Source organism: Panthera tigris, chromosome B1 (genome assembly GCF_018350195.1).
Source record: "Panthera tigris isolate Pti1 chromosome B1, P.tigris_Pti1_mat1.1, whole genome shotgun sequence".
NCBI lineage: Eukaryota > Metazoa > Chordata > Mammalia > Carnivora > Felidae > Panthera > Panthera tigris.
Window position 1 is genome coordinate 112146820 of NC_056663.1, and position 25968 is coordinate 112172787.

Consider the following 25968-nt stretch of genomic DNA (forward strand, 5'->3'; position numbering starts at 1 on the left):
CAGATCAGACATCTGTGGCATATTGTACACATAACTAACTCACCTCTTTCTCACAGTCAAGCAGTCTTCAAAGCCTGACCATGTCACCTCCAAACGATTTTCTCCACTGTGTCCTCTTCTGTCTGTCCTGAAGTCACTGTTCTACCTGATCCCCATCTTCTCTCTCCTGGATCACTGCAAGATCTCCCATGTGCCCCCACAGGGACTTAACTCTTTCTCTCACCATCCACCTAAATAGCTGCTAGTTAATTTTTCCTACATGCCTGCCATTAGCTAGCCTTTCTTTCCCACACCCCACAATGAAATTTCCAGAGTTATCTCCAGCTCACCTCTTCATCTAAACCTCTCCTACAAGCTAATTTCTTTTCCTCACTCTGCTTTTCTCACTTGTGCCTTTCCTTTATCTGCTTTTATGTTCTTGCTTGCCTCTGCCTTTTGACATCCCACCATTATATCAGAATTCAGCTTCAATCCTAGCAATGCTGTAAATACCCAGAAAACCCAAACTAGCCTCCATCTGTCCCTCTTGTAAATTCTAATTCCTGCTAATTCCAATGATTCTCAGTCCTTGAAATATGAAGACTGCAGTCCTAAGTTAAAAAAATTTCTTTTACCAATTCCTCTTCCTTTTGAGGAGATGGGGAGAAAAGGAACCCAGAAAAAATGTCCGTCCTGACTGAGTGGGAAGACAAAGAGGTTACTGGTAGACATTGGACTCCATAACGGGAAAAGGGCTCTGGCTACGCAGCATGTCCCAGCATGTGCCAGAGGACAATAGTCATGTGAGAGCCTACATAAAAATGCTTCTTTATATTCATTCAGTAATATCGAAGTACTCACTGTGTGCTAGACAGTGAACAAGAGAGGGACAGCTCTCAGGGACCCACAGAAGATTTCACAGCCTCACACAGTTGGGAAACTGCATACTCCAGAGATTCATGGCAGTCTCTAGAGATTCATAATGTATGTTATTATATAAAAGTCTCTCAGAAGTTCCATCATTAAAAAAAAAAAAAGGAAACACTTTTTTTTTTGTATTTAGTATTATTGCCCAAACTAATTTGGCCACAGAATCCCTCCCCTGATTTTGTTCTGGAAATATCTGTTAATATCCTGTTCAACTAGAACTCTGTGGAACAGCAAGCTGGGAAATGCTGTGTAAGAGTAGCTCAAACACCAAGAAGGAAATGCTGACCCTTAGAGAGAAGAAAACAGTATACACTTTGGAGACGAGAGTAGAAGGCAACTCTGTTTGGAACAGAACAACTGGAAATGCTACACAACACAGTGAGAGGGTGGCGGGTATTAGCGGTATGCACAGAAAAACATTCCAAAGGTTCTGACCCTTTTAAAAGTAGTTTCTTCCGATCACAAGGAACAGACCAGAAAGTAGGAAAAAGTGACTTTTAAGTTTCTCAAACTTTCTTCTCCTAAGCCTCACTATAGCTCTGTCCCCAGCAAGATGACAGGTGGGTATTAATGCCAGGGAGCTCTAAACTGACTCTACCTTCTTCTCCAACTCTCCTCTTGCCTCTGAATCTGAGGGAAAGCAGCCCAGACAGTTGGTTCCTCTCTGTGACATTCAAGTACAAGTCCTGGTTGTATATGCAGAAATCAGGAAATTTTGGTTGCTACTGAGCACACTCGTGTTGAGTTTGCGTTGTGGTGGCAACGATAATATCCCAATGATAATATGCAACAGCCAGTACTCAGTCCTGGAGTTTAATTTTACAATAAGACAGGAGAGGCAGAAAATACCATTGGACTGTATACTTAAAAAGTGTACTGCTATGATGGTATTTTAAATTGCATGTGCATCAAATATCACGCAGCTCGCTCTGTAATATGAAAGAAAGGTGCTGCTCCCAATGAACTCACTCCTGCGTCCTTATATGGACACTGTGGATGAGAACCCCTATAGGCCTGCATTGTCAAAATGTTATGTAGAGGCTGGAATAAAAAAATGTATGGACTTTCCTCATACGCTTGAAATATTTCAAAGCAAGATAAACCAAAAAGGGGTCCATTTAGCCTAACTAAGGCTCCTGAGTACGTGCCAGAACTGTTCCCAAACCATGTATGCAGTGAAGAACTGGCGGCATCCTGTGTAATGTGATAGCGTCAACTACTACTGATAAAAGCAGACAACCTTGGGCTCCCAATCCTCCCTGAGAACCTGAGCCCCCCTATCTCGCCAATCTTGTCAAGAATCCATGTAAGCAAGGTCAAAGCAGTTTCAAGTTCAGTGATACCTCGGTACAGCTTTCCTTCCTGATGCAAGGGCCACACCCACAGAGTGAAGGGTTTTTTTAATTCATTGAGAGAGTTTATGCCTTTAACATAGTTCTGGTAATAGCACCTGATTGATTGTCAAGGCAAGTAACCATCTTTGCTAAACATGGAAATGTACAAATACGTATATTAATTACTTAATATATTTTTATGTCTTTAATTACTTAATATATCTTTTATATTGCAATATATCATTTATGGAGCATTACCATTGCATACTGCATGATGGACAATAAGCCCAAAGATTTATCCGTGTGCTGCCACTAATGGGTGGACTCAGTGAGTGTTTATTAAAAATTTATCAGTGAAACATGGTTCTGGCCATTATAAAACAAAGACATAATCCTGCCTTCCTTCCTAGATACAGACACAGAGACAATTCCACGGATTCTACATACTCTTTCAACATCTTTTCTCCAAAAAAAATACTCAAGATTATAATTGACATTTACTGACTTTCACTTGAATTTAGTGTAATATATTTTTTAAAGTTCAGTTTAAAATCACTGTCCTACAGCCCAAGACTAATGGCAGTGAAATTTGCCAAACACGTGTGTTTTAAAAATCTGAGGTAGTTTCTGTAGATAGTTTCTGCATTCTGACAGGATGCAGTACATTATGATTTCTCCCGATGAAATAAAAGAGTCACACTGATTTTTTTGAACTCCATGCAGCTCACTCAATACTTTCAAGTTTTAGGACAGCCTTTGAAAATACAGCAGGGCATGGGTTTTTGTCTCCCAGGCGAACAGGCAGAATTGAAACCAAGTTTAGAAAACAATCAGACCAACGAAACAATTAAAAAGTGGAAAGTGAAAAGGAAAGGAAAAGAAATGAAAAACAAATAGGCGAGCCGAGGCTAAAGGAAGCAAAAGTTAATATTTACTTGATCTGTCCGTTCTCCACGTAAGTCGTTCTGTAAAACCCCACGAGCGAGCCGTTCAGCCAGCCGGCGAACTCCATGGTCAGGAGGTAGACATCCTGGCCACTGCTGGGGGCAAGCTCCTCTCCCGCCTCCACCACCACGTACTCCTGCTTTTTGTACTCGAAGCACCGCCTGACTTGCACCTGCTCCCCCGAGGGCCTCCTCAGCTGCGGGAGCTGGGTGAGCCTGGTCTCCCGCAGGTGCAGCCACAGGTGCCGGGTGGGCGCGCTCACGTTGATGGAGATGGTCACGCTGCCTGTGTACGTGTCCTCCTCCAGCAGGGGCTTCACCTGCAGGTCGTAGTGCACTGGGTTGATGAAGTCCGGCAGCCTGAAGTTTTTCCAGTCTCCACTTTCATCTTCGCTGGCAGGGCAGACCCCCTGGTCCTGTGGCGGGCTCTCGGTGGAAGGAGAGTGGGAAGGAGCCGGAGCTGTGCCCTGCCCAGCGTCCCCGGTGGAGTGATTCGACCTGGTCAAGCCCACGGAAAGTCCTACTATTAATCCTACCCCCACCACCACCGCACAGATAATAGCCACATGTTTCGTTTTAATGCAGTATCTCTTGGAGGCCTCTTCCTCCGCAAAGTTCATTTTTGTTTCCAAAGTCAAATATTGCACATAAAAGGATGTTAAATTTAACTAACTAACGTCAGCTGACTTCCTTTTTAAATTGTTAGGAATTCCCTGGCTTGGCAGCCTGTGTTCCTTTTTCCCACACCCCTCACTGACAGCCTTGCGTCTTTCCTCTCCCCTCACGTTCCCCACCGGCCACTGAAGGATGAAGGCGGAAACCAGGGGGTGGGATAAGGGCTCCAGAAGACAGGCTGAGCTGGAGGAAGAAGACTGTCACAGCTCCCCTTATAAACGAGGCATCCCCACCCCACCCCTCCTGCTCAGGAGTGAGTTAAATATAAAGTAGGGCTTAGCTTATCAGGGAGCGGGAGGATGAGTCTTTGCCAAAGCTCTGTCAGCAGCTTTCAGAGAGAGGGCGTATGGAAAAAGAAGTGTGCTTACGATAGGAAAACTCAACCTTTGCTACTGGGTCTATGGCTTCTTCCTGTTGTGCTCACAGTCTCTCTCTCCTCACCAGAGGGCTTCTTGAATTTCAGCTCTTTAATCAGGTAGCTTGCCAAAGAAGCTGTTTTCTTTTCGGGTTTTTCCCCCCCCTCATGTTAGGAAAACATTCAGACTCCGCCTTTACCGGAGTCATATCCTGGGCTTGCATGTTCAAAGCGATACCTAAATTCAAGGACCACTTAGGTGGTCAGTAACTATTTGTTAAATTGCTGGGTTAACAAAGCATAGCCAAGTTGCCTGAAATCAGTTCAGTATAATGCTGGATAGAAGGAGGGAGGGGAACACGAAATCAGCCAAAGCAGTACTGCAGCTGAAAAGCATAACAAAAAGTAAGTAATAATAATAATAATAATAGTAAATAAAATAAAAAGGAAAGGATGGAAGGACAGAATGACAAGGAAGATAAACTTGTTAAGTTAGATAGCTAAACTGGTGTAGATAAACTCCTCTCTGCAGTTTGCCTGTGAGTGAGATTGGCTTCATTAGACTTCAAATTGTAGATCGTGTTTGGAGCAGATTCCAGATGTGAAAGCTGGCTTGTTGGGAGATCCATTATCTGTGCAAATCTATCGCCTCTGAATGATAAGGTCAAGATGGAAATCACAGCAGAGACCTGAATGTTTATGAGTAGCTAAGGTGTAGACCCCAAGCCATCTCTAATAATGACAATACAATAAATAATTATCAAAAATTTGAGAGCTTTCTACGTGCCAAGCACTCTGCTAAGTACATTATCGAAGCTATTAGTGAAGTCTTCCAACAACTCTGTAAGGTTGGTACTATTTTGATGGCCATCTTAGAGATGGGAAAACTGACATATAAAGAGGTTAAGGCACTTGCTCAAGGTCACACAATCAGTAAGTAGCAGACTTGGAGCTTGTACCCAAGTTGTCTGAGTCCAAAGTCCATACGTCTAACTACATCGTTCTTTTACTACCTTCTATTCTCTCAGAGCCTCCAGATGGTAACATACATTGTAAATCTCCAGACAGGATATACTACTGAGTAATTTCTACATTTAACTGATGATGAACATTTTTAGTGAGGTAACTTTTGTGGGACTTGTGTTCCGTGGAACTCCCTGAGAAATGGTACTTTATACTGTTCCAAAGTACCAACTAAACAAAAGGGCGGGGGGGGGGCGGGAGACTTTAAAAGCAAGAGAGTACATTTTGCTCTGTACATTTCTATTGTTTTCTTATAAAATAGTAGTAATAAAAATAGAATTAAAGGGAAGAGGGATATATTTTTCTAGATTACAAGTTCATCTTGTGTTTGTTAACTTCACATTCTGAAACAATCCTGGACTTTTTAAATCATAGTGTGTTTAATTTTGAAAAATCATATCCCTGTGTTTTAGCCCTTAAGAGCCCCCCTTTTTATTGGAAAGATCACCTGACATTTCATTAGATGAAAGGGAAAATGTGGATCATATTTATCTCAACATAATGACTAAAATTAAAAGTATTTGGAAGAATGTACATAAAATTGTGTTAAACTGGAAGCATTTCTATAAAGTCTCAGCTGAGGCAAACACACCTGAAGCTCTTAAATTCAACCTCATCTAGAAAGACAGCAATGTTACCACCAGGCCCTATGCTTGTGGCTAGATTGAACAAAGTAGATAATAGACTTTGGGGATAAAGTGAACTTAAGGGGGATTAAGAATGGTCAACTGCTGGGGCGCCTGGGTGGCTCGGTCGGTTGAGTGTCTGACTTTGGCTCAGGTCATGATTTCGCAGTCTGTGAGTTCGAGCCCCACGTCGGGCTCTGTGCTGACAGCTCAGAGCCTGGAGCCTGTTTCAGATCCTGTGTCTTCCTCTCTCTCTGCCCCTCCCCCACTCATGCCCTGTCTCTCTCTCTCTGTCAAAAATAAATAAACATTAAAAAAAAAGAATGGTCAACTGCTATAAAACTCTCCCCCATTCTTCCCAAAATCCCACCATATGGGACCCATTATTCAAATGTAATATTTTTGATAGAGGAAATAAAATACCTTAAACCCATGTATATAGTGTGTGTGCATACACACACGCACCCATTTGTGTAAATTTTGAGTCTCAGCCCCAGTTCTTACCACAGCATCTTGGTATCAACCCGTAAGGGCTGCCTAGACCCCATGAAGGGCACTGCATCTTATCAGTATCACATGTTAGAGGGTTGCCTGATGTTGTAGATGTAAAACATCCAGCCAGCTACGTGGGGATAGCAGAGCCAGCATGTGCACTGAACACATCTAGGAACAAATTATTAGGGGTTACTAAATACAAAGCCCCTAGCTCTCATAATTTGATGACACTGCATTTCATTGCAGTAGCACTTGCTATCCTTCCTCTCCTTGACACTGAAGTGTCGAGTCTGTGGCAGGAGGCTTGATCTTGAAAGATCCACAGCAAAGGTCAAGGGCAGCCACTGATGGAGGAGAGAGAGAGACAAAGAGAATCTATTCCTACAAGGAGACCAATCAACCATCATAGGCACTCACCTAGATTAAACAGTTTATACTGATGAATCTTGTGTTGAAAAATCTACATTGGACATAGGTAACTTGAAAAGGCTACCTCTGGTCAATTTCCACTTAGCAGATTCAAGCCAGTGGAGTGAATGCAAAGCCATTCATTATGGATCGTAGACCACACTCCCCCTGCCCATACCTTTTGACAATGTGTGTTATCATTTTGTACCCAGGGAAGTAAGTCCAATATCTGTCCCATAAAGAGCATAAGTGTTCATTGTTTCCTTATCGGATAAAGAAATAGATAAATAGAATGGAGGGTAGAGAACACCTAGGATCCAGAATGGGAAGGGTTCATGGGCATAATATGCCAGAAATGTTGAGATAAAATAAACTCAGTTCAAATTTCAAGAACGCTCAGAAAGAAATTCCCTAGAGGTGAGGACATGGAAATCATACCTGATCTTGAGTAGGTAAGGGACTTCCTGGCTAATTCCTTTCCAGAGCAGGTAGATTGATGCAAGAGACCCACTATAATACTGAATAAATGATGTGTACCTCCCTTTTACACTTGGAGCTTTAATTTAAAGATTTTTGTTAGGTCCCAGGAATTACATGTACTCCAGAGACTACTGGGACTTGTATGGACATAGGGTGCTGCCAACTCACCAGAGAACTAGGAACAGCTCCAAAAATGTCAGTAATTAATACAACAGTGTGACTATTTGTGTAGCTCTTTACTCCTATTAGTTGACCAGAGCTGAACTCCATGGTTTAGCAGAATAACAGGCAATAATGACAAGCTAGAATCATGACGGAGGAAGCAGAATCTGCAAGTCGGGCTGTATAACATAGGGAACGGGGAGGAGGGGAACCCGTTGGTCTTCACCTTGCCACAGGGTCACTGTTATCAGGCATGTCAATTCTATAAACCCATGGTCAATCCAGGCATTTCCAAACGGTAAAGGTTTCACTAGAGTCGAAAAAGGAGAGTGACACTGCATATGACTTAGCTGATCGGGAAGGCTAGACCCATGCTGGTGATGTTCACTGTGACCTCGGTCAGTGATATTTTATTTCCTATTCTTCATATTTCATTTGGCCTCAGCAAAAGTTATAAGGGGTTCAACTGGTTTTCAGATTAAGTGATCTCAACTAACTTTTTCCAACAGCTGAAAATAGCTGCACATATCAGGACAGAAAATGTTCAGCATGCCACACCGAACTTGGGTTGGCCGGTCATAATGAATTTGTCCAATGACTGGCACAATATGGAGAACTACACTGCAGTGAAGATGAGGAAGAGGAGAGTGAAAAAGAGGGTCAAGAGGCAAGGAAGAAGAGAGGGAGAGAGGAAGAAGAAGGATTTTCAAAGATAATGATGAGAAGAAACCTCCAACACGTATCCAAAATGTAATTTATTTGATATTTTAATAATTTTTAATAATTTTGTTTTAATAATTTTAAATATTAAATTTTTATATTTTAAATATTTAAGTATTTAAATATTTTTAATTAGTTATATTTAATTAAATATATTTAATTAAATATATTTAAATTTTTAAATATTAAATTTTAAATATTTAAAATTTAAAATATTTTAATAATTTTAACAATTATCAATTTATGCAATATAAATATTGAATTGAATTCAATATAAATCCAAATGTAATTCAATATAAAATAAAAATCAATGAAACAACAGGCTTGTGTCCTCTCTATTCCTTATTGTTTCCGGACTGATTCTGAATGGCCTTCTGTAGGGATTTCTGGGATACACAGGTCGTGTTCATGAAGTCCCCACCCACGTGACCCACGGGCACCAGGGTTTCGTGAGTCACAAGCAACAATCTTTTTGTTTCTTTTACTCATTTGGATCGCCCCGGAAAAAATCAGTTCACTTTACCCACCTCTCAAAAAGTGTCTGCAGGCCACTATTCAGTCATTCAACAAATATATATTGACTCAATAAATATTTAAAATTTTTTTCATTTTTATTTATGTATTTATTATTATTTTAGAGAGAGAGAGAGAGAGAGAGAGCATGTGAGTGGGGGAGAGAGGCAGAGGGAGAGAGAGAATCTTAAGCAGTCTCCACACTCAGTCCACACTGGGCTCAATCCCATTAAACCAGGATCATGACCTGAGCTGAAATCAGGAGTTGGACGCTCAACTGACTGAGCCACCCGGGCACCCCAATAAATATTTAATTTTTAACAAAAATTTACTGGACAAGGAATCCTAGAATAAACTTTAAAAGATGGACTTTTTTTTTAATGTTTAGTCTTGAGAGAGAGACAGAGCACGAGCAGGGGGGAGGGGCAGAGATGGAGACACAGAATCCCAAGCAGGTCCCAGGCTCTTAGCTGTCAGCTTAGAGCCCAACACGGGGCTCAAACTCACAGACTAGGAGATCATGACCTGAGCTGAAGTCAGAGGCTTAACTGGCTGAGCCACCCAGGTACCCCAAAATATGGACATTTTAAAAAATTTTTAGTATATACTTCTAAAGGCATGTGTTTACACCCCTGCTTTGTTCTTAGAATGTAGAGATTTTGAAAATATTCAGAAAAGCAAAGAAAATAAACCAAAAGGATTTATTATTTCTGTAATTTTAAACTACTTTTATATTGGGTTCCCTAATGTGCAGTAATACACTGGGCGACTGTGGTAGGATAGAGAAGCAACAAAAGAAAAATAATAGTGATAATATAGGCTAGATTTCTGTTGTTCTAAGAATTTCAAAATTATCTTTATAAATTTTCTCAGTGCACTAAGCAATGGCTGTATATTCTGAGTGTTAAAACCTCCTAGAGTTCTTAATTCACTCAACATTCCCTTCCAATCTTTGTAGTGTCAACATTCTTGGCAATATTTTCTCTGTCCCTTCTCTCCTATCTGCAGAAGTCTGCAAAAAATCATGTTAATGTAGGGAAAACATCTCACCCAATGTTCTTCCAGTCTATAAGAGGGCCAAGTGAATTATACTAGCAATGATGATTTGGGAGCCTGTTTCCCAGAAAAATCCTAGTAGATCCAGTCTTCATCTTCAGGAATATCACATTTCTTTCAGAGGAAAGGACTATAATTTTCCAATTTTTATTTATTAACACTGGTTTGAAGATCTCTTTATTAATTACCACATTAATTTTATCAAATAAAGTTGTCTTTAATTGTTGTTTCCTTTGGGAGTAAAGACTTGAGCTGCATTAAAACGATCAAAGTCATCCTTGGGGGAACAGGGATGTTGTTTCTCCTGTTGGTGCTCTCTTTTCTTAGCATGTCTTCTGGTTTTTGTTTATCACTCTTTTCAGTATGCTTTTGTCTTAAGCATTACTCTTGCTCACAAGAGTTACTTAAGCATTACTCTGGCTCACTGGCCAGAAATAGTCACATGACTCCCTTTAAAAGCCAAGAGGCTGGACAGGCAGGCAGCCAACAACCCTACCCTTCAGGAGAGGGGGGTGCATCTTTGGGGGTCAGCTAGCCATGTCTGCCCTATGCTGTCCTCCCCTCATTGTAGGATTTATTTTGCTGCAGTATATTTCACTGCAGTAACTCAGAAGAAGAAAAAAGGCCATCCATAGATGAAAAATACTGTGCCAATTGCTGTCAACATTTTTATAAAGACCTGAAGGCCATAGCCAAGGCAAGGTGCCTTCTCTCTTCACGTTCTTATAAAGATTATTCAGCTGCGTGCTGATAGTTTATGCTTATTTTTCATCATCACTGCTCTGTATGTCTATTTCAACTTGATTGCTTTCTGAACAGACTTGTACTGGGAGGGGAATATATTTTTATTTTGCTTTCCAAAGGTCATTTTATTTGCACTTCAGACTAATGTAGAAACAAATGTAAGTAAATGTAATTGCATTCAAGTGGAAGGAAAGAAGAAGAAAATGGAATGACCCGGAACCAACCTTCATGGTACATACTTGGGACCAGATGTCTTTTATTTGCTGTCTTTTTAATGAATCCAGCAGTTCTGTGAGTTAGTTATTATGAGCCCCAGCTGCTACTTACCACACCGTGCTGCCTCCAAATGTAACAGAAGGAATTTAATACTATTTGTGGGTTAGTCCAGACTCCTCCATGAATCATTTTGTATTTTGGTTACATTGAGACTGTGTAGATCTTGCAACCAGCCTGGGCAACAAATCACAATATTGTTTCTAAGAAGCAATGTACTACAAGGTCCAATATATAAGGTATGCTTATTTATCTGGTCTTCCAACCTATCGGGTCATCGGGAGTGCCCCTTCCTGAACATGTGCTGAGCTGGGGTGGCTCTTGCATTACTTTGTGCCCTCTAATGCCCTGAGGGTGCTCCTCCCGCCCTGGGGTGCTGAGAGATTGGTTTGGTGATCTACGTAGTATAGGTACTGTCTAGCTTATTAGTTAAATGATGAGAAATATTAGCCTAGTGAAATAACAAAAAATAAACATGAGAGGTGTGCCACACTAATGCTGTTTAATGCAAACTATTTGTTATTCTATGTTTCAAATAAGTCATGGATTTGAGAAGCTGAGTGAGTTATCATCTCAGAAGATTTTAATGAAGCTGTTTCATTTTCCTGATGATGGATGGATCCTGTGTCTCAATTCCAGCATGACAGACATGAAGTAACTATACCCGGATCCATATCCAGAAAGCCAGCCATGTGACTTTCCCGAGGTAACCCTGGCTATCAGTTCAAGTTCCCATCCAATCTGTGATTTCAGTCATAACATTTAACATGCCATCCTGCATCTCTCTGAAGGGCAGCATTGCTCATTTGTCCTAAGCGCTTATAAAACTATTTGCATGATAAGTGTGTGTTGTTCAGTATAGAAACCCCAATTCGTTTTGTTGCTTTCCTTTAGCAACTGAAACTCAAGACTGCCAACCCTAAAGCAACAGTGTCCGTACATGGCAGTAAGACACGTGGAGATTTAGCTAACAATTTTATCAAGTTGGCTGTTGTAGATATTCAAATCTGATAATAAGGACAAAGTTACATTTGAGATCTAAGGTAATTGTGGCTTATTGGCAGTGACTGGCTAATTGCTCATTAAGCACATTTCGCTTTCCTTCTGGGTTCACAGTGGCGCAACACTTTTAAGCCTTCTTTGCTGTGGAAATGTAATGCCATGTTAGCTAATAGAATGCGGAAAGGAATGATCATATTCTCTTCCGACCTGGTCCGTGAATACCACCTGTGTGACCCCACACTCTCTCTTCCTTGGCCTGCCAGCTAAATGTTGACACCCAGGGAAATCTGAAGTCATATATTGAAAATGGAAGAGTCACAAGATGGAAAGAATCTCAACTTCCCAACGATCACATACCCCTTCCCAACTCCATACTACCAATGGACACTCCTACGAATAAGAAGTTAAATTCTATTCATTAAGCTATCAAAAGTTGGAGGACATATCCTCCAGCATGATTTTAACTAGTATTCTTTACCATACATAATCATTTTAATTGCTGAATTTTTACTTCAGGCTGGTAGTTGTCAACCATGAACCATTTTGCCCTCCCCTCAGGGCACATCTGGCAATATCTGGCAACATCTTTGATTGCCAAGACTCAGGGAGGGAAAGTGAGGGGATTTCTATTAGCATCTAGGGGGTAGAGGCCTTGGGTGCTGCTAAACAGCCTACAAAGCACAGGACAGCCTCCTCGTGCATTAGCCAGTCCGACTGTCAATGGTGCTGGGGTTTGGCCCCTGCTTTATACTGTATCTACACGCCAAACATAAATATAATTAAATATTTTATTAACTTCATTATATGCCTTATTCAGTATTCCTCTCATGCCGTTTTGATTCGTTTCTGTTCTTGTGTTGGTCCTGTGATACACTGATAGCTTTGTCGACTAAATGTCATTTGTGCAAAGCTTTAGAATCTATTTGTCTCTCCACCGTCATAGCCTCCTCACCCAGTCCTCCCTCCCTCTACACTATACTATTTTCACCACCAGTGTTTATTGCCATGTCTCCAGCAAGCCTCATAATACCTGGCATAGAGTAGGCGTTTATTAAATGTTTGGTGAATGAAGACTGAAGGCGTATAAATAAAAGCACCAGAGGAAAAAAGAATGAACCATTCCTTGCCCTCAACCCTTCTCTCCCTCAGCATCAATGACACTACATTGCTTTGGTTTTTGTCTCCCTATTCTGTCTTCTTAAGGTTCTCTCCTCTTTTCCCCTAAATGTAGTTCTTCCACAAGTCACACATTTTTCTTTCTTTCTCTTCCCCCTTGTATAATTCAGTCACCACATCTGTTCAGAAAACTCCCAAATTTCATCGCCAGTCCCAATTTTCTCCTGAGATTCAAGGTCAAAGCTATGCCAGTCTGTGTGCACTTGGGTATCCCACCATCACCTGTAATAATTTGTCTAAAGCTAAGTATCATCACTCGCCACAAAAACATTGTACCTCCTCCTTCCTTTCCGTGTTTAACTGGTTTATGAGAATGACAACTCTTTATTGGTATTAGCCAAGACTCTTCCCTCCCCCTCACATACTGCTGAATGGATTGTAGCTGCCCGACAGCCTCAGCTTCTCTTCCCTGCCTCCCTACATTTGGCAGAGCTTGTCTTGTGTGGCTTCAACTTGCCATTTTCTTGTTCAGATTTTAAAAGTCCAGAGCAGCACTGATTAATAGAAGGCATGATGTGAGCCATAGATGTAGCTTTCCATTTTCTAGTGGCCACCTTAAAAAATGAAAAAGAGGGGCGCCTGGGTGGCTCAGTCGGTTAAGCATCCGACTTCGGCTCAGGTCATGATCTCGTGGTCCGCGAGTTCGAGCCCCGCGTCAGGCTCTGTGCTGACAGCTCAGAGCCTGGAGCCTGTTTCAGATTCTGTGTCTCCCTCTCTCTCTGACTCTCCCCTGTTCATGCTGTCTCTCCCTGTCTCAAAAATAAAATAAACATTAAAAAAAATTAAAAAAAAAAATGAAAAAGAAACCAGCGACACTAATTTTAGTAATACATCGAATTCACGCAATAGGTCCCAAGCATTATCATTTCATGTACTCAAAATTTAAAACTGAACTCAATATAAAAAAATTAAGGACCTATTTTACATTTTCTTCACGCTATCAAACTCCAGTGTATTTTAGGTTGGCAACACACCTTAATTTGGACTAGCCACATTTGGGGGCTCTGTACGTACATGTAGCCAGTGGCTACTCCAGTGGACAGCACAACTCTAGAACTTCGGGACTGTATCTCTTGCTGTTTTGGGTTCATAGTATCTGGTACAATGTCTGGCACATGTGTTCAACTAAAGAAACTAATTTTACTTTCATGGAAATTGCTTTTCTTTATTCTAAAGTGCTGTGGAATGTGTACAGCACCGTCTTTTTAAAAATTTTTTACATTTAACTTTAAATTTTTTAAATGTTGTCCATTCCCTCCCAATCTTCTCTCCCACATCCCCCCACCCTGCCCATCCTGGGCTCTCTTTTGGGCATCATTTAACGTTACTCCTTCCCTAGGAGATTGTTTCTTACAACGTGGGTCACAGGGCAGTACATAACAAATGTACCTTATTAAGCCTTTATTGAAGACATCTGACAGGCAGATACACATGCAGATAGAGTGAAGGTTTCACATTTTAAATCTGATTTTTCTTTTTTATTAAAGAAAAGCCTTATGAAATTTTTCTGTGTAAAATTTTTTTCCTTTCTCAATCCCACACAATACAAAATACACAGCAGCCAGAGTAATGTTTTTAAAAGCAAGTACTATTACTTCTTCCTTAAAACTCTCAATGAATTCCCAATGCAATTGAAACAATGCTGAAACTCTTTTTCCATAGCCCGCAAGTACCGCAAGTTGTCTTTTCATCCCCTGGGGTTCCATCCTCTAGAGCTTTCTTTCTGTTCCTTTTTTTTTTTTAAGTTTATATATTTATTTTTAGAGAGAGAAAAAGAGGGTGCGAACTGGGGAAGGGCAGAAAGAGAGGGAGACTCAGAATCTGACGCAGGCTCCAGGCTCTGAGCTGTCAGCACAGAACGCAGAGCCCAAGCAAGCGAGGCTCAAACCCAGGAACTGGGAGATCAGGACCTGAGCGGAAGTCGAAGTCGAAGTCGGAGGCTTAACCCAGGAGCCACCCAGGCGCCCCAGGGCTTTCTTTCTGTTTCTGTTTCCTGAGCACTCCAGAGTCCCATTTCTGTGCTATTTTTTTAAAACGCATTTCCCCAACACCTTGGCAAGTCTGCCTCCTTCTTGCCACTCATGCGTCATCTCGAACTGCGCTTGCGCAGAGGCACTTTGCTGACTACCTTAGTGTCATTATTCCTGCCCTTCTCCCTCCTTCCTCACACTTTCTATCCCATTATGCTGTTTCCTAGTTTCCACAACCTTCTCTGGACCTGGAGCTGTTCCACTTAGTTATTCATTCGTGTGTATTGTCTGTCTCCCCAACTAGAATGTAAGCTCCACCAAGCAGGGACTTTTCCTTGTATCTCCATTGCTAGAAGTGTGCCAGGTACACAGAAGGCACAAAATAAATATCTCTTGTTTGGGGATCTAAACAAAAATTGGCTTTGAACAATGCACAGTACCTGTGCCTTGTTTTCTCCCTCAAATGGTCACAAGATCGACTCCACGTTAACATAGGAGAGCACTTTCCATCCCTACATAGAGAAAGCCTTTTCTCCCGGTTTCCTCAGCTTCTCACTGTCACCATCCTCAAACTGTCGGCACCTTGCCAGGTAGCCACCAAAAGGGCAATTATCCTGATTCCACTTTCCCTTTCTGCCTTTCACCAAGTTCCTTGAGAGACTTCCTTATTAGTTTCTATAATGGAATATCAACTTGAATCAATGAATCTCAGTGTTGTCCTTTGGTCTACAAAGGTGAAATCATGGTGCTATCTTCGTAGGGCTTGGGTTTGTGGTTGAATTGCCACTTATCTGTCACATCCACGCCCTAAACTTGAATCAGAGCCCTTGTCTGCAAAGCTGGTGTGAGTCTGTTTTAGGCCTTAGGTCAAAATGGAAATTATGAGCCTGGTTTCATTAGCATCAGAGCCTACCCATTTTTTTTTTTTCTAGTTTGTCCTAAAACTTTATCCAACCATAACTTATTTAAAAATAAAGGTGAATATGTTTTTCATAAGAATATGGCAACTTAGGCTGCAAAGCAATTTTAGGTATAATCTCACTTACCGATAAGGAAACTAAAATCAAGGTGAGATTTAGTAACCTTCCAAAGGTCACTAAGCCGGATGAGGAAAGAGCCACATTTAGACATCCAGTCCAAGGTTCTTCCCACTACATTTAATAAAATTCCATGTTTATTATTATAAGATTAACCATTTTACAATATTTAATAATTTCTTCTCTGTCACAGTACCTGGCACATAGAAGGTTATTGATAAATTTGGCAATACATGAATGAACAGTTAACATGAAGGTTTAAAAACATTTTTGTGTTTACGAATTGGCTTCAAATAAATATTGTTAAAATGTCCATACTACCCAAAGCAATCTCCACATTCTATTCAATCCCAGATTGCACCAGCAGTCTTCTCGAAGCTATAACAAGCAATCCTAAAATTTGTATGGAACCACAAAAGACCCCGAATAGCCAAAGTAATATTGAAAAGAAAGCCAAAGCAGGAGGCATCACAATCCCAGACTTTAGTCTCTACATTACTACATTATCTACATTTAGTCTCTATGATTACTACAAAGCTGTAATCATCAAGAAAGCATGGTATTGGCACAAAAACAGACACACAGACCAATGGAATAGAATAGAGTCTCCAGAATTGGACCCGCAAATGTATGGCCAACTAATCTTTGACAAAGCAGGAAAGAATATCCAATGGAAAGAAGACAGTCTCTTTAACAAATGGTGCTGGGAGAACTGGACAGCAACATGCAGAAGAATGAAACTAGACCACTTTCTTACACCATTCACAAAAATAAACTCAAAACAGATGAAGGACCTGAATGTGAGACAGGAAACTATCAAAACCCTAGCAGAGAAAACAGGAAAAAACCTCTCTGACCTCAGCCGCAGCAACTTCTTACTTGACACATCTCCAAAGGCAAGGGAATTAAAAGCAAAAACGAACTACTGGGACCTCATCAAGATAAAAAGTTTCTGCACTGCAAAGGAAACAATCCACAAAACTAAAAGGCAACCAACAGAATGGGAAAAGATATTTGCAAAGGATATATTGGATAAAGGGCTAGTATCCAAAATCTATAAAGAACTCACCAAACTCCACACCTGAAAAACAAATAATCCAGTGAAAAAATGGGCAGAAAACATGAATAGACACTTCTCTAAAGAAGACATCCAGATGGCCAACAGGCACATGAAAAGATGCTCAACGTCACTCCTCATCAGGGAAATACCAATCAAAACCACACTGAGATACCACCTCACACCAGTGAGAGTACCTAAAATGAACAAATCAGGAGGCTATCGATGCTGGCGAGGATGTGGAAAAATGGGAACCCTCTTGCACTGTTGGTGGGAATGCAAACTGGTGCAGCCACTCTGGAAAACAGTGTGGAGGTTCCTCAAAAAATTAAATATAGATCTACCCTATGACCCAACAATAGCACTGCTAGGAATTTACCCAAGGGATACAGGAGTACTGATGCATAGGGGCACTTGTACCCCAATGTTTATAGCAGCACTTTCAACAATAGCCAAATTATGGAAAGAGCCTAAATGTCCATCAACTGACAAATGGATAAAGATGTGGTTTACATATACAGTGGAATACTACTTGGCAATGAGAAAGAATGAAATCTGGCCATTTGCAGCAACATGGATGGAACTGGAGGGTATTATGCTAAGTGAAATAATTCAGGCAGAGAAAGACAGATACATGTTTTCACTCATATGTGGATCCTGAGAAACTTAACAGAAGACCATGGGGGAGGGAAAGGGGGAAAAAAGTTACAGAGAGGGAGGGAGGCAAACCATAACAGACTCTTGGATACTGAGAACAAACTGAGGGCATTCACTGAGGGTTGATGGGGAGTGGGGGAGAGGGGAAAGTGGGTGTTGGGTATTGAGGAGGGCACCTATTGGGATGAGCACTGGGAGTTGTATGGAAACCAATGTGACAATAAATTGTATTTAATTTAAAAAAAAGGAATTGGCTTCAGTTTGGAATAGTGGTTATAATGTCTTGGTGCTTTTCATTTATATGCATTACTGCATTCCTTTAGCAGTAAAGCATAAGTTGACTGTTACACACAACAATTTAAACAATATTAACTTATATGATTATCTGGCTCTCACATGCTTCATTTTGCAATCACTTCTGCCTGATGAACACCCTATGTGATGTGTCTCCATCTTAATATTCATAATGGAACATATAAAAATCCACTTCTGATGTGAACAGTAATGTTACTTCATTTACTTACTGGTACTTAGTTCTAAAATTACACTTAAATTACAATGGGAATAAATTACAATGGGATTGCCAGATTTAATTATCAATACTTACTTTTCACATAGAAATGGTTTTAAAATATTCAGGCACTGGAATAATAAAAACAAAGATTTGGCATTATATCTTTGAATGCTCTCTTCCCGTACTCACGGTATTTGAAAATTTACATGATAAATGTGAGAAAAAACTTTAAGTTGACATTAAATGTTGGATGTTGTAGGAAGTGGAAAATAAAATAAAGACTTCCTGAAATTTCAATCTGAAGAGTAATTACAATGGTGACAATAACTCTATGGAATAAAATGCCAATCTTTGTTTAAGATGTTTTGAAGCTTATGCTCTAAATTTTTAATGACGCAGTCGAGCCAACTCCAGAAACGGTCTCATAATCTGATCACTTATTAAGCCCTGCAGTGGGTGAGCGCCTCCGTCCGGCTCCAATTGGAATACCCACCCCGCACTCCTCACCAGCTGTGCGCGCCCTTGCCCCACTTGCCCCAATTTGCCTTTGCACACAGCATTGTCCTTTCCTTCCCCATGGGCTTAATTGTCTTTATTTCTTCAATTCCATGTGTCTTCATTTTCTCTAGCTCTATTAAAATTCCTCTTGGTACGTGCAGAACATTTTTGCTCTTCTGTGTCCGGGGTCGGGGAGGGGAGGAGTAAGCAGCATACTCTCTCCGCTTCATTGGCAAGCAGTCCCGCGTTCAGCAGTTTTCCAAGCATCCAGTCTAGAAGATACTTCCACAGACAGCAGAAAAATGATGCTACCAGTCTGGCCTGAACATACACAGCAGTTCTGGAACAGCTTTGGGTCTTGTCCGTCAGTCGTGTTCACTGACTCGGGTAATGATCAGAATGATGGGTGATTCCTCGCACTATTTCCTACTCAATGAAACGGTTCCCACCTTGTGAATGACGGCTCTCCTTCCTCGCCTTGGTGGAGGTTAAGAGTCTGCAAGCAGTTTTGGGGGACTGCCACAGCTTGAGAAGCAGGAGCATCTGGGACTCACCTGTCTTTAGGACTTAATGTTTTACAATTTCAACTGTGAGAAACGCAGAATGTCATAACGGTTGCCGCTCTCCCTTTCTTGAAACTCTCCTTTACCTCTGAAGGTGATCTGGTGAAATGCAAGTTCTATGGAAACGAGTCAGAATGGCTCTTGGGGAGGGGGTAGCGGGGGGATTCAAAATCTGTTCATTGAAATCCTCTCAAGCTCAGCATAAGCCTCATTTTTTTTTCTACGAGGCCTTTTTAAAACCATGCCAGCCAGTGACTGCACAGCCTTTTGAGCTGAAAAATGTTTTTTTTTTCTCTACCACTTATTTGATTACCTTTGACATTTCTTCTATTGCCACGTGATATTGTTATTGACCTCTCCTTCTCTCGTGCTACTTTTAATAAATATGTGACTTATTTCCCTCCTAGATCACAGGCACTTTCATGTCAGACACTTCTATATTTCTCACAGCATGTAAAGCTGCCATTCTTGTGAACTTTCCTTAAAAATTTAAAGATGCATTTATTTTTTTAAACCTATTCATTTAAATTCAAGTTATTTAACATACAGCGGAGTATTGGCTTCAAGAGTAAAACCCAGTGATTCATCATTTGCATATGACAACCAGTGCTCATCCCAACAAGTGCCCTCCTTAATGCCTATCACCCATTTAACTCATCCCACACCTACCTCCCCTCCAGCAACCCTGTTTGTTCTCTGTATTTAACAGTCTCTTACGGTTTGCTTCCCTCTTTTTATCTTATTTTTTTTCTTCCCTTCCCCCATGGTCATCTGTTGAGTGTCTCTAATTCCACATATGAGTGAAATCATATGGTATTTGTCTTTCTCCGACTGACTTATTTTGCTTAGCATAATATATGCTAGTTCCATCCACATTGTTGCAAATGGCAAGATTTCATCCCCTTTGATCACCGAGTGATATTCCACATTATACATATGCCACATCTTCTTTCTCCATTCTTCAGTAGATGGACATTTGGGCTTTTCCCATACTTTGGCTATTGTTAATAGTGCTGCTATAAACATTGGGGTGCAGGTGGCCCTTCAAATCAGCACATCTGTACCCTTTGGATAAATACCTACTAGTGCAATTGTTGGGTCATGGGGTAGCTCTATTTTGAATTTCTTGAGGAGCCTCCATACTGTTCTCCAGAGTGGCTGCACCAGTTTGTATTCTCACCAACAGTGCAAAAGTGTTCCTGTTTCTCCACATCCTCACTAACATCTATTGTTTCCTGAGTTGTTAATTTTACCCATTCTGACCAGTGTGAGGTGTTATCTCATTGTGGTTTTGATTTGTATTTCCCTGATGATGAGTGATGTTGAGCATCTTTTCATATGTCTGTTGACCATCTGTTATGTCTTCTTTGGAAAAGTGTCTGTTCATGTCTTCTTCCCATTTCTTCACTGGATTATTTGTTTTTTGGGGGTGTAGAGTTTGATAAGTTCTTTATAGATTTTGGATACTAACCTTCTATCTGATATGTCATTTGCAAATATCTTCTCCCATTCTGTAGGCTGCCTTTTAGTTTTGCTGATTGTTTCCTTCACTGCGCAGAAGCTTTTTTATCTTGATGAGGTCCGAATAGTTCATGTTTGCTTTTGTTTCCCTTGCCTCCAGCAACTTGTCTCATAAGAAGTTACTATGACTGAGGTCAAAGAGGTTGCTGCCTATTTTCTCCTGTAGGATTTTGATCATTTCCTGTCTCATATTTAGGTCTTTCAGCCATTTTGGATTTATTTTTCTGTATGGTTTCCACACCATTTATTGAAGCTACTGTCTTTTTTTCCATTGGATATTCTTTCCTGCTTTGTTTAAGATTAGGTGACCACATAGTTGTGGCTCCGTTTCTGGGTTCTCTATTCTCTTCCATTCATCTATGTATCTGTTTTTGTGCCAATATCATGCTGTCCCAATGACTACAGTTTTGTAATGCAGCTTGAAGTCCAGGATTGTGATGCCTCCCGCTTTGGTTTTCTTTTTCAACATTTGGCTATTTCTGGCTATTTCTGGCTATTTCCTTTGGCTATTTCTGGCTCCAAAATGTATTTATTTCCATGTGGGTGAGTCCGTGGGTTCTTGCAAAATATGGTGTCTGCTTTAGAGGTGCCAGAAACTGTAGCTTTTGTAAGAACTCGGGTGGAAAGCAGGTGTTTCTCTTTTTTTTAACGTTTATTTATTTTTGAGACAGAGAGAGACAGAGCATGAACAGGGGAGGGGCAGAGAGAGAGGGAGACACAGAATCTGAAGCAGGCTCCAGGCTCCAAGCTGTCAGCACAGAGCTGGATGCAGGGCTCGAACTCATGAACCGTGAGATCATGACCTGAGCTGAAGTTGGATGCTTAACTGAGCCACCCAGGCGCCCCATGGCAGGTGTTTCTTAAATCAGTGTGCCCTCGCACATGGAAGGAAAAATAAATTCTCTGTCTTTCTCTGATGGTCCCTACAACTCTACTCTGGAGAATCACCCAGGCTTCATAAAGGCACAGGCTGGGCTGCTTTATCGCCACATAAAATATGGATAGTGCAATCAATCTGGCAAATGTAACCAATATTTTCAGCAGGAGTATGCTTGTTGGCTTCATTCCACTCCTGAGGTACCTCACACTGTGTTCCCTTTTGAACTGCATCCCAGATACACAACTAATAAGCCAGTCTATGCAAAGTTCCAAGGCAGAAGGACCTGATATATTTATTACATTCTACGAAGTATTGTCCTCTCCATGGATGAAGTTGTTGAGAAGGGGTGGGTACAATTTTAATTTTGTGTGGGTGAAACTTTTCAAATATGATGTCTGAACCTGCTGTTGTTATGGAGGACAGATTTTATAAGAATCCCATGGGCTTATTGGTGGAACAAACACTGAGACCCCAACCCAATGGCAGCACCAAGAGTAGGGTTAGCCCCCCCCCCAAATTTCTCTCATTCTTTGATAGAATGTGAATTTTTTTCAATCTTATGTAAAATACTATGTAAACACAGCTTTAGGTCCTTTATTCTAATAAGATTGCTATCTCTCTTATTCAGACAATCTCAAAACATCACTTCTTCAGATCTTCCTTTCCAAGATGGAAAATTTTTGAAGTCTGCCTGATATTCAAAATTGGGTGGATTTACACTTTCATCCAAGACTGAATAACAGGCACTGGATTTATGCTTCCATCTGAAACTACAAAAAATGGGGAGAAAGGAAATACATGATTTTCAGGACAGCAGACATCAGGCAACTTAGGATAGTTACCCTTGCAAGAGAGGAAACAAGTTAGATGAGCCCATTTTTTCCCCAGAAAAAGTGAGTTTCCAGGCCTTGGTTCAGAGAAGGGGAACACAGGAGGAGCCTAACAGATTCCAGGTGTTGAAAAGATAGAGCTAAGAATCCAGGAAGCCAAGGCAACTAGAGGTCACAGGGCAGGGTACCAAAGAGGAGTGGGAAACCCAGAGATCTACAGCGTGTCCCCCTGACTGTGTGACACAATACTCAGTGTATCTATGTAAGGAAACTGTTAGAGACAAGGGAAAGAACCAGAGAGGATAATACAAGCACACATAGGCTGGGTATAGTTCCTGAGTGTCAGTCAAATGGGAAATCTCTATGTGCACAGGGCATTGGATAGATTGAAGGGTTTAGTCAGAGCCATGGGAAATAATTAGCCAAAGACTAAACATGGCTTTGGTCTCACCTGATAAATCTTAAAAACAAGACCCAGAGGATCGAAGTGTTTTCCTACTATCTTAACTATATCCCAGAACAAAGCTCAAAAATATTGATAGGAATACAAAAATATCCAGCACTCAACATGATTTACAACACCTGGCATCCAGTCAAAGATTGCTAGGCATGCAGAGGAGTGGGAAACAGGAACCTTAGATGGATGAAAAATCTATCAATTAAAACCAGAACTGACATACATGTTAGAAATAGCAGACAAGGGGCACCTGGGTGGCTCAACTGGTAAAGCATCCAACTTCGGTTCAGGTCATGATCTCACAGTTTGTGAGTTCAAGCCCCGCACCGGGCTCTGTGCTGAGCTCGGAGCCTGGAGACTGCTTCAGATTCTGTGTCTCCCTCTCTCTCTCTGCTCCTCCCCCACTTGCTCTCTCTCTTTCAAGAATATACAAACATTAAAAAAATTTAAAAAAGAAATAGACAAAAACAGTAAAACAATTATTATAACTATATTCTGTACGTTCAAAAAGTTAAGTAGATGTGGAGGAAGTAAAAACAGCCAAATTGAACTTCTAGAGATGAAAACTACAATGTCTGAATTCAGAAATACACTGGACGAGATTAATGGTAGCTCACGCATTGCAGCAGAAAAGATTAGTGAATTTGAAGGCATGACAGTAGAAACCGTCCAAAATTAATGGATCCATGTGCTCTGACTAGGTCAGGGAAGGGCAGGGAAGGTCCTAGGGAAAAAAAGTTTCTATGAAGGTAGAAAGAGAATTGGTGAGCTGATCTGTGCTCCAACTGTGTAGTCAGGGGGAGCTGTAGGTTTGGGTTTATGGCTGGAAGACATTAGTACCACTCCCAGATTAGTCATCCACTTCCATGGGGTAGGAGTGTGGGACTTTCATATCTAAAGGGCGGTCGTCTGAGTGACATTAAGAACTGTCACATTTGAAGCTCAGACCAGTGTTAATGCTAATACTTGTGGCTTGATGATGGCTATCCTTTCTTGCACCTTGAAGAACGACTCTGGTGATCGCAGCAACCACCATGAAGGCACCAGTAACATGATCCAATGCTGGCTAGGATTAATGGAGAATTTCCTTAGACTATACAGGTTTTAACTCCATTAACATGTAGAAAGATCATAGCACGTTTTAGACACCCAGCTTCTCACAGAATTTGTGGAGCTTGTCATTCTCAGAGACAGAACAATCTGAGTTCTGATTCTAGCAACAAGCCAAAGGCAAATATGGCTGGTCTTTCATAATAAGTAAGCATCCTGTGAAATTCTGGAATATACCAAGGAAGGCAGAACCTAGCATAGAAGAGAATTGATCTTCTTGTTAACGTGAGCGTGAGTGTTATGTTTTTGAATGCTCCTGGGGGTAGTTATTATGTGTGCAATTGAAACTTAGACCCTCCAATTGCAGAGGAGAAGTCGAAGATGTGTCTGTTATCTCTTTATCTGCTAAAGCATTATTAGAGATATGTACCAAAATAAGACAAGAACAAATAGTCCTGGAATAGAGATTTTGGGGAAATCTGCCCTATTTAAAATTACTTACTTGCAGATTTCATGTGATGAAACTTTATTTGTATTTTCTTTTGCGAAACCTTACAGTTCAAGCACATAAACATGCTTACACTTGCATATAATGATTTAGGACCTATTACACAAAGGTAGTTGTAACTATTTAAAGCCATGTAAAACATTAGATCTAGAAAAATGTTTTCCCCTAAAGTGTACGTAAAATAAATGAGACTAAGAGGGAGTGGTAGGAAGAGATTGCACTAATTTGAACAGAACTGCCCATGCACACAAATCCCAAGAATTCCAACAGTTTGTTATTTTCAGGTAAATCTCCTTCCGAATATGTAGTCTCCTCTGCCTCATTACAATGGAAATTGTACCCAACCATTTTGTAAATTAAAAAAAAACCATATTCCCTAATTATGATTTATATAATTATATATAGTTCTATAGTCCAAAGCAAAAATATCAACTATACCTTCCTTTTACTATTTTAAAAAATACCATTCTTAATATTTCTTTTGTACTCAAAGAATAGCTTTCTAAGTGAATAATTTTAAGACCATGAGAACTAAAAAGATATTAACTTAGCAAATATACTATGTTTGAGAATTCATGGGTCTTGGTTCTTTGTGGGTTGTATTTTTAAAAGAAATACCTTTTCAGTGAGTGTTCTTGAATTATTACACTTTCAAACCAAATCATAAAACACTGCAGAATTGGAAATAACTTCTTAAAATATGTTAATTCAAAAAAATAAAATTCTCAGGTAATTATATACTTTACCTATTTCTAGTATCTCCACATATACAGATTATGTTTAAAAAATCAGACAAATGACCACCTTACACTTGTCAGAATGGCTAACATTAACAACTCAGGCAACAACAGATGTTGGCGAGGATGCGGAGAAAGAGGATCTCTTTTGCAATGTTGGTGGGAATGGAAACTGGTGCAGCCACTCTGGAAAACAGTATGGAGGTTCCTCAAAAAACTAAAAATAGAATTACCCTATGACCCAGAAATTGCACTACTAGGCATTTATCCAAGGGATACAAGTGTGCCGTTTCGAAGGGACACATGCACCCCCATGTTTATAGCAGCTCTATCAACAATAGCCAAAGAATGGAAAGAGCCCAAATGTCCATGGATGGATGAATGGATAAAGAAGATGTGGTATATATATATATACAATGGAGTATTACTCAGCGATCAAAAAGAATGCCATCTTGCCATTTGCAACTACATGGATGGAACTGGAGAGTATTATGCTAAGTGAAATTAGTGAGTCAGAGAAAGACAAAACTCATATGACTTCACTCATATGAGGACTTTAAGAGACAAAACAGATGAACATAAGGGAAAGGAAACAAAAATAATATAAAAACAGGGAGGGGTACAAAACAGAAGAGACTCATAAATATGGAGAACAAACTGAGGGTTGCTGGAAGGGTTGTGGGAGGGGAGATGGGCTAAATGGGTAAGGGGCATTAAGGAATCTACTCCTGAAATCATTGTCGCACTATGTGCTAACTAATTGGATGTAAATTGTAAAAAAATAAAATAAAAAA

General features: G+C 40.5%; 1 protein-coding gene across 1 annotated transcript in view; it reads right to left on the reverse strand.

The window, feature by feature from the left end:
* Nucleotides 1-3954, reverse strand: part of LOC102959085 (glutamyl aminopeptidase) — an 82579-nt gene extending 78625 nt beyond the window's left edge. The window contains exon 1 of the mRNA XM_007098249.3: nt 3179-3954. Within this exon, the coding sequence (XP_007098311.2) occupies nt 3179-3807 (629 nt within the window). The 5' untranslated portion in view covers nt 3808-3954. The remainder of the gene's footprint in view (nt 1-3178) is intronic.
* Between the last annotated feature and the right edge of the window lie 22014 nt (nt 3955-25968).